The sequence below is a fragment of the Teleopsis dalmanni genome, chromosome 1 (genome assembly GCF_002237135.1).
Source record: "Teleopsis dalmanni isolate 2A chromosome 1, ASM223713v2, whole genome shotgun sequence".
Classification (NCBI taxonomy): Eukaryota; Metazoa; Arthropoda; class Insecta; order Diptera; family Diopsidae; genus Teleopsis; species Teleopsis dalmanni.
This window is the reverse complement of record NC_051846.1, coordinates 86,169,405-86,179,766: the sequence shown is the minus strand read 5'-3', so window position 1 is coordinate 86,179,766 and position 10,362 is coordinate 86,169,405. Positions and strand designations below refer to the sequence as shown.

The 10,362-nt window shown below is 30.1% G+C and overlaps 1 protein-coding gene across 1 annotated transcript; it reads right to left on the bottom strand.

The window, feature by feature from the left end:
* Window positions 1-7,544: 7,544 nt before the first annotated feature.
* Window positions 7,545-10,052, bottom strand: LOC119673453. Its single transcript, XM_038084731.1, has 6 exons — window positions 9,897-10,052; window positions 8,791-8,883; window positions 8,583-8,736; window positions 8,377-8,510; window positions 8,161-8,310; window positions 7,545-8,094 (listed from the first exon to the last, which is right to left on the bottom strand). Exons 1-6 carry the CDS (start codon window positions 9,967-9,969, stop codon window positions 7,883-7,885), a joined length of 816 nt encoding a protein of 271 aa, XP_037940659.1. The 5' UTR covers window positions 9,970-10,052; the 3' UTR covers window positions 7,545-7,882.
* Window positions 10,053-10,362: the final 310 nt, after the last annotated feature.

Genomic DNA, 10,362 nt, shown 5'->3' with positions numbered 1-10,362 from the left:
ATATGCATAGCTAAATTCCTATACACTATTAATAACTATAACACAATTTTTGTTATAAATTTTTTTAAAAAATCTATTTTGTGAATTTAAACCATTTTCAAAAGAAAAACCATCAGGAAAACCATATCATCTGTAAAGACCCTTTTTAAAAATATCAACTCTTAAACAGTTTTAGAATTTTGTTAAGTATCAAATTTCACCGTATTTTATATATCACATCAACGTTTTCGTAGGTGCTCATTTATTTCACGACACCGAATCGACATTATCGGCAAGAGTTTGTGCATAGGCATCATTAAATCCGCTCAAATTAACGCTAACAACTCAATAAACCTAAAATAAATGTCAGTAGTAGCCGCGCATAAAATTCGAGCTTAAAACCCCAACCACGTACTCCTCTATTTCAGCTGTTTATCCACATATGAGCACACGATTGCCTATATCCTCCACCATTATCAGTTACAAGCTTTTACAGTTTCTATTTAATTACACTTGCCACCGCAAACTGTATCTGCAGCCGTAATGCTACGCACTCGCATGTAATTTGCACTTAATAGCGGGGCTGAGATTGGGGTCAGAGGTGGTATCAGCGTCGGGGTCACATGAATGGACAATCCATTGCGCTTATTTTACGCTCAATTATTTTTAAATATTTCACATAATGAGGACAATTTCCGTTGTAAAATGTTATTGGCGGATTCAGTCGCTCCATTGTCTGTGACCAGCAGATGCGCTATTTTGCGTATCAACGTCAATGAGTGCCTCCGAATGTGCGTGTATGCTTTTAATGGGATTGCAATTATTTTGCAATAAATTTTTATTATTTCAGATTTAAAGTTCATGATTTTCTCCTTTTTCTGGTTAAACGATAAAAATAAAATTTACTCGCACACTTGCCTCAGTATCAGTATCAGCATCAGTTCAAGCTTTAGCCTTGGTTTTGGTTTCTATTTAATGTTGGAAGCGTTTAATTTTTAATTATTTTTAATTAAAAATAAATTTACTCATATTTAAATTTAAAGCATTTTTAATAAGTTTTTAATGATAAGCACACATGCTTTATTTTAAATTGCTCTTAAATGCATAAACAATGAAATTACATTTTGTGATAAAGTAAGATAATACTTTTCCGCTTTAGTACCTTAAATACCATATAGTGTATAGAAATCAGGTGGGTAACACACAAATTTCGTATTTACAATAGAATAGTTTAAAGTACATAAATTAAGATAACTAATAAATGTGCAAAAATATGTAATTTAATAAAAAAATTCGTCAGAAAGTAATAAAACATCTTTCGTGCGGCCTCAGCAGGCAGATCAAGGGCAGTCAGGTCTATTCTAAATGTAGAAACTCTGACTTATTAGAGGAATCTAGCTTAATATCTGTTTTTACAGGGCGTTGAACGCCATGGAGTTAGCCTTACTCTGTGATAGCTCCTGCAATGCGTGTCTATCAGCTATAGAAGAAACGACACCAGAACACCTGCTGTGACTATGTAAGTTTCTAGGGGCTCCCTTCTTCAGCACACTCGACAATATCCCAAGCCTTAGTATAGACCAGATACTTGCCTATACTTGCCTCTGGCTGGTTCAAGCTTGACCTTTTACGAGATTTTGTGGATTCAAAACAGCTTTCTTAGGTAATTGAGGAGGATTCTGTCATCCCTCCATCACAACTAATTAATATAACATGTCAAACATCTCAATATAGTACTACGTAAATCAGTAATGATTTTTGTCATATTAAGACTAAAATTTTCCTCAATTTCTTTAAGTCTGCAAGCTAGATAGAAATTTTGGAGGAATACTGCAAAACAGGAAAATGTTTAGGATTAGGTGCATAGGACTATTACCTAAAACTTATTATTACTTAATCTTTTTATTATTTAAATTTGGTACAAAAAATGAGTTAGTTCACTTCGGTTCCGAAACGTTGGCAAGTTGGTGAAATGTAAACTACAGATCCACTAAATATATATAGATATAACAGATCAGTCACACTAATTTGGTGACCCATCTCTTAATGTTGCCGACCACCATTTCAATTTTGTAAAGAAATTCACAATTCATATCAGATATTTTAGTACCTAATAATTAAAAGCCTTACTCATGGGTAAGTATCCAACAATGTATTAAACAGAGTTATTTGCAATGGAAACCTGTGCTCATGTATATCTGAAGAAAAACACAAGCACTCCTTAAACTTACTGATCATAAATTCTAACAGCTTTACTAAACTAGGAACACAATATCATTTAATTGAATATAAGACTTTCTGTAAAGAGCTATAGTATTATGCTTGACATGTATCAGGAATATGCATAACATTGAAAAATTGGAAGCATCTTTTATTTTAATGATTTTTCAGGAAGCTTTACAAAATACTGCTCTACGGCTGCAATGGCTTTTTATTTGAGAAAATACGCTTTCCATTAAGGAATTACTTCCAATTTCTGAAGAGGTGCGACTCATCTAGAGAATGTGGTGGGTGTTCAAGCAATTCGTACTTTATTTCGTTAAATTTCGTCATCTTCAAAACACTTTTTTCTTCCGTAAGCCAGATCTTTTCCCGAAAATCATTTTGATACAAAATTTTTGTTTTAAAATATAGACTACTTGTTCATCTGAAATGCCTATTATATCACAAATTTTGCGCTTAGACAAACTTTGATCTCTGCGAACAATGTTGTAGACTTTATCAAGGATTTCGGGTGTTGTGGCACTCCTTGGACGTTCGCCGACATTTTATATCTGAAACTTATCAATGCACAGTTCAAAATGAAGGAGAAGATTATTTTCGCAATCACTATTTCTGTTCGATCTTCTGTTGTTAATAAAACTGCTAAAACAAAGACCTTTACCACTGCGAGATATTTGGTCATTTGTGTACTTTGTAACTTTGCTCTAATGTACATATCGGACTTAAACCTATAATCTGGTATTGATTTGGCAGCGCTGTTTCAGTGACATATGTGGAACAGAACTGCCAAATAAAGCTTCGCATGAGACGTGTATGGAACTAAAGTGGGTATGTCACAATAATCCTTAAAAGATGCAGTCCCAACCCGTTTTTAAATCTAATCCAATCTAATGGGTCGTGATATAATTGCAGTCACAGTCACCAATTGTTGTGCTATCAATACAAAATGAAGAATTGACAGTTACAGCCAGAGAACAAAATTTAATAAGTTCCCAGTAGCAGTGACTTGATTTATAAGTTTAGTTTATAGTTTCTTGTTTTACAATATATTATTATGTTGAGGGAAGTTGAGTCAGTGCACCTGAGCACTTTTACTCTATATTAACTGCGAGGTTTCTTCAAAACCCCTCTTTGCGCCTTGACTGGATTATTATTTATCACATCATCAGACTAAGTAATAATTGACCTCAGATCTGCATACCTCCCCGAGGAGCCTGTAACCATTCTGAGATTTGATAATGCGGTGTTAGTAAGTCTGTCAGATTTCGCAAATAATTTCAAGGCTCTATCCTTTATGTATTTTTTGATGGGATCAATCTTGAGGTCCCTAAGGATGTCATTCGTCCTAATATACCAAGGAACTTTGAAAAGTCTTCTCAGAGCCTGGCTTTGTGCAATTTCTAATTGGTGAATAGTAGTGTTTGAAGCTTTGCTAAACGCTACACAACCATATAGAAGTGACGGACAAATTATTTGGTTATATATCAGTTTCCTATTCTTAGCATTGAGGTTTTCTTTTCTAAATAGCGGTTGGAGGTAATGAAGAATTTTGGCACAGCTAATTCTTTTCAGTTGAACATGTTTAAGCCATGTGAATCACTTAATAATAATTTATTTTTAATTAAAAAAAATTATTAAATTAACTAATTTTTTAAATTAATCTCAATCAAATCTCCTTCGATATTTTTTCTATTTTTGTTTCTTGATTCTGTTTTTCTTTATTTTTTTCTCTATTTACTTTTACTTCTCTATACTCATTATTTCGAGGACCTTTAACAGTACTGCAGATTCACATACTTTATTGTAGTGTACATATAGGGGACCGAATAAATAAAAACAAAAATATCAAGGCCCTGTAGTTATAACAGAAACATTTATTTAAAAACAAATTTATATGCATTTCTGTGCTATTTTTTAAAATAAATAAATGAAGTTTAAAGCTTTATTAGTTCTTATGGTTGCATAAAAAATTCAACATCGATAAAAATCAAAGAGCACAATGAATATTTATGCAAAAAACGTTTAACCACGAAAATAAAATTCGAAACCCCTAAAAATAAACAAAAAGGAAAGCAACCCCTAGGGAAGCCAAAGTTTAATTTTGTACATTTTGTATTGCAATCTGCAGGCTTAAACAAAAGTCAACAACCAACAACGAAAGCAAATAGAAAAAGTAGTGCAACATGGTCAAAACTGGGCGTTAAGCAAATAGTTAACTTTGCTACACAATGCACATCCGTTTCCTGGTGAAAAGAAATATGGCAATATGTGGCAGAAAGGAGCGGCACAGAGAAACACTACACTTTTGTATCCTTTCCAGACGAAACGTGCAACAGCACAGCTTTGGCACGGCCTATTAAAAAGAAGCTGCAAAAGCAATTATGGTCGTAAAGCAGATGGGCATAAACTGTACGGGTCGGTGGTGGGCAACAGCAGCAGTCACTAAAAGCCAACAAGTCATCATCAGTGCGCTCATCAGCATTATAATCATCATCAGAAACATCAAAAGGATTTTCTCTGGAGATTATGTGCCATAAATGAGCTGCAAAGTCAAAATGGCCTGTCATAAAAATAAACTTTCGTACAGTGTTGGGCAGAAATATTTCTGAATTGGACTCTGCTTATGCATTTTAAAGCGGCTGCAACTAATTTTATTAGTACAGAAATTGTTGGCTACTACTTTGTAGCTAACATGAAACACATGAAGATTTTGTGTATTAAAGCACTTCGCATTCTCTGTGCCATTTAAGATTTTTTTGTACTAAAATAGTGGCATTCGAAATTTATTTTAGGCACAGCACATTTCCAAATACTAAAACGTAACCCAAATATTGGCGCATAACGGCTAGGAAACTAAATCTTTGCACGCATGGAACGCTATTTGGATTTGTTTACCCTCGAGTGCCTCAAAAGTCAACGTGGATTGCGCGTGAGTGGTTTTGTTTGTTGCACATCCTCTGCTCTGCCAGAATGCAAAAGGAACAATTTTGTAAAATTTGTGATTTTTGTAAATTAAATGAAAATATTTTGGTCACGGAACCTTGTCGCTTCTGCAGTAAAGTTTATGTGGGCAAACAATTGTATGCATGATTTTACAAGGATTAAACAATTGCAATATAAGCAAATTCATTTTGTTTGTGCCATAAGATTTTATTAAAGGATAACACCCAAATGAAAATGAAGTGCAATTGCATTTGCAACAAAACAAAATTTAAATTTTTCTAATATGAAAAAATCGTTTTGCGGCTAAAATGACATTTCGAAACGCCTCCAATGGACAAATAGTACACATAAAAAATAGTAAATAAATTGATTGCAATAACCTCAATTCAAATAAAAAGCCACAAACATTTTAACTAGAACCGCCCGCACACAATACGCCTTAACGAGATTATATTTTATGTGTATGAAAATAATTTTATTAAAATGTTAAATGCAATAAATATAATAAATGTCAAAAAATAATTTAACTCAAAGCCTGCACGTGAAAAAATTTATTTTATAAATGGTTTATATTGCCATAATTAGCAGGAATATATTAAAAAGTTTAAGGACTTTTCCTCATATGTGTAATAAAAAACTTAAATATTTAAAACCAGAAAAAAAAATTCAATAAATATATTTAGGATTACTATAATATATATTCATGACTTCTTAAAGAAAATTTGATGATATTTGGAATTTATGAAAAACTTATTTTGCTACCCTCGTACACATAAATTTCTATCTAAATATTTTATGTTTAAAATCATTGGTAAATCCAATTAAATTGAAATATGATTTTTATAAAATTATGGAAAGGAAAATTTAATGTTGCAAATAAAAAATTGTCCATGAAAATTGTTTTGCGGTTAAACTTTTTGAAGGTATCGATATATTGGCTTAAAATCTCACTAATTTTGAACGATGCACATTTATAGTAGAAGAATATCAGGTTTTTTGAGCAGTAGTGAACTACAGCAACAAAAATTTATTTTATATTATTTTAATTAATTGAATTTTTGGCCAACCGTACAGCTGTTTCGAGTATTGTCCAATACCCATCATCAGTCGTCTTGGAAATAAATCTTGTATTACGTTATTAGTTAAAAATTTTTTGAGACTGGAAGTACCAGGAATCGAACTCCGGTCCTGTCAAATTTGAAGCTCAGAAGCCATCGCACCTTAAGCAACTGACCCAAATAGTTGACTTTTATGTTCGCACATTTTTCTGGAGTGTTGTTACTTTGCTGTGTAGTAGAAGTATATGTGTATATATTTTTAACTGAAATAAGGTATGTATGGAGCTAAAAAAATTACAGAAAATTTCATTAGCAAAATGAGTGAGGTATTCATAGATAAAATATTTTTTTAAGTGATTTCCGAATATTTAATGCGCAAATGAATAATTTTCACTGAGCATATAAAAAGTTTTTGGTAAGACTGTTGATTTAAGTCAATTTATCTCCAAGCGTCATCGTTAGGTTCCCGAAATGATCTGAAAAGCGATTTTCATATATGAATACATTACGTTTCAGATATTCCATGTAGTATCATAAAATTTTCATTTTATTTTCATTACATATATATTTAATTTATAATGAATAAAAAACAGGTATTTCTATTTGAATTCTTTATGTTCGTGGAAGAGTTGGATTGACTAAAAAATGTGGTATCTAAAGTTGACTACTACTTTTAATGCTGTTTTGAAGTGCTTTACACTCGCATTCATTCATTAACATTCACATCATCGTATAAATATTTAGAGATTACATTTCGTAATTACTTATACCAAATATCAATTAAGATTTTATTTATAACAGATATAGATTTGTATCAACGAAATTGTATAAAAATCAACCATACAATCTACTTACTTACTTCGTACTTAGTTATACCAAATATCAATTAAGATTTTATTTATAACATATATAGATTTGGATGAACAAAATTGTATATACATCAACCATATAATCTAAAGTATTCCCGGTTACGGCTAGTTAATAAGAGAATAAAATAACGATTTCATGAAAGCATGTTTGGTCCATTGAAAACCGTTTCGGTGGTTTGTGCTTTTGGCTAAATAATTATTGCCATTGTTTTTGTTATTATGACCCCATAGACAGGTAATCCATATATTGTATTTGCAGCCATTATGGGTTAAATGCAATTATTTTTATTTGTTTATAGTCGTTGGTGACCACTACTGACATCGTTTTAAAATGAAAATACCCTTTTTTGTGGCATTAACAAAGCCAAATACAGCAAATTGTGTTGCTATGGCGCACCTTCAAATACTGTGGAGTGCTATAAAACCGAAAAACTATGCACAAAAAATTGAACGGAGGTTAAAATGTATTTTTATTTTGGTGTTTTATTAAAAATTATTATCACACAATTATGTGCAATAAATGCAAATTTATTCCTCATTAATCGACATTTACAAATTTTGTATAAAAACTTTGTTATAATTTGTATGCAGGTCGAGTGGAGTCGAATTTTGTGTTGTCGTGTTATCAAATTGCACATTACACAAACTCAAATTGAGGTTTTATAGCGCAACAAGATTGTTATTGCTTCTAAATTGAATTGTTATAGCAATTCATTGTCTCATAAAATTAAATATAACATAATTTTAGGCTTAAGAAGATAGTGTTATAATATTTTTAACGATTTTCTTATTTATATAAGTTCATAAATGTTATTCTGTGTGTCCTTTTTCCTTAAATTGGCTCTTTCCGTACAATTCTTCAGGCGTCGGAATATCACTTATGAAAAAGTTAGCTGGTATGTAATGAAATATCTTCTTTAACACATCGAGCAGTACGTCCTCAATGGTTTGCGTGATGACAGAGTACAATGCATCGGCAAGCATACGCCAATTATCGTTGAAAAATTTATTTGTGCTATCCTCTGCATATAAATTAGAAGATAAATACTATTCGTATTACGTATTACGTGGTTAGAAATATTCCATACCTAAATGCTTATTTCCATTGAATAAATTTGAGAAATATGATTTGAGTCCATCTATCTTAAAATCAACATCACAATTTGTTACATTGTAGAATGTAAAGCCTGCCTTTTCATAAAGGCGTGTCTTGGAGTGCATTATGATTGTCATATTATCTAAAATTTATTGTACATACATATGTATTAAAAAAAATTGAAAGTATGGTATAACATTGATCTGACCGGCATCTAAGAAAACTTGTCCACGTCCATTTAGTGGAATTAGTAAAATACGTCCAATAAGATTGTAGTCACCTTGCAATTTCATTACAGGCAATACAAAAGTGGTCTTCCAACTAAAGTCCTTTGGGTAAACACTTTAAGATTAAACACAACACACACGTTACATCAAATAATGATTATATGTAGTCATATGAAGTAAAACTTACATACTCTCTAATACGTTCGTTCTTCCAAAACCAATAATTTTAACGTTTGACAGTTCCACTTTCAAGTTGATGGCGTTGCTGTTACCCTGCGATATTTTAATGCGATTCAAATGAAATGGATCAAAACTTTTAATACTATTCAGACCAGGAATTCCTATAGGCGAACATAAAGCCATGAAATCATTTGTACTTTATTATTTTGACTTACCATCATTTAATTTATCGAATAATTTTTGAATGCTCTTAGTTGAGCAGTTGATGAAATTTTTTTCCTGTATTTTACATTCGTCTATGAAATCGGCTGAAAAAAAGAAACAGGAAGCAAATTCAGATTTTGTAAATAAAACAGCATATTATTTCCCTTTGGTAATAAATGGCAAATATGTATACTGACCACTAGAGAAATAGTCATTTATAGTAACAAAATTAGTTGTTAAAAATATAAATACAATTAGCATTATCAACAAGTTCAAATAATTTAAATTGTGGATCTCTCGAATAATTCTAAAAATACTATGGCATGAACATGATGAACACTAAAATTTCGCAAAAATTAAATTCTGATCAAAAATTATTACCAACCGTTAAGAAAAACAATATAATTAAAATAATGATGACAAATTGTAAATACTAGCTAATACAATTTTTAACATTTACAACATTAAATTTAGTTTTAAACGATTTATAAATTTAATTTAGTTTAATTTAATTTAATTGATTTTATTTTATTTTATTTAGTTTTATTTTTTTTATTTTATTTTATTTTATTTTATTGTATTTTATTTTATTTTATTTTATTTTATTTTATTTTATTTTATTTTATTTTATTTTATTTATTTTTTTTATTTTATTTTATTTTATTTTATTTTTTATTTTATTTTATTTTATTTATTTTATTTTATTTTATTTTATTTTATTTTATTTTATTTTATTTTATTTTATTATTATATTTTATTTTATTTTATTTTATTTTATTTTAATTTAATTTAATTTAATTTAATTTAATTTAATTTAATTTAATTCAAATTTATTTTAATTTATTTTAATTTAATTTAATTTAGTTTAACTTAATATAATTTAACTTAATTTAGAGAGGTTTTTCGAACAGTAGTGAATTGCAACAACAAAATTTTATTTTGAATCAATGTTACTATTAAATGAATTTTTAAATTTTATTAAGAGTATTCTACACATATCAGTCCTTTTTACTTTTTAATATTTTTCATTAATTCAAATCCTTTTAGTTTTGTTATAAATATTATATGGTTTATCTTTGATTTTCAAACATTTAAATTTTTTTTTTTTTCAACTTACGGGGTTTCGATAGATAACAGTCTTGACAATACACAGATTTCACAATAAATAATAATAAAATAAACCGGCACATATTCCTGTAGTTTCGATGAGTGGAGTTATATTTTCCAAGATTTAGAATCTTAAACCATCACGGCCTGCAAGCAGAATTGAACTAAAATATTCACAAAATGCTTTAAAAGGCGCATGCGCGAAGTCGTTGAAAAAAGCCTCAGTTTTCCAAATTTCGTTTTTCGTATGCGAAACTTGATTAAAATCTGCAAAACCGCATGAGATTGGAAAATGTCGCAATTGTTCAAATCGCATGAGCCGAAAGCAATAAAAAATTGTATAAACAGAAGCGTTAGCGGCCACTGTTGCTACTTTTAAACTTGTAAGTTAGTGGGGCAGCAACAACAACAACAACAACAATAACAACAACATCAGCTGAAAGAAAAGCGAATTTGATTCATAGCACAACATGTGC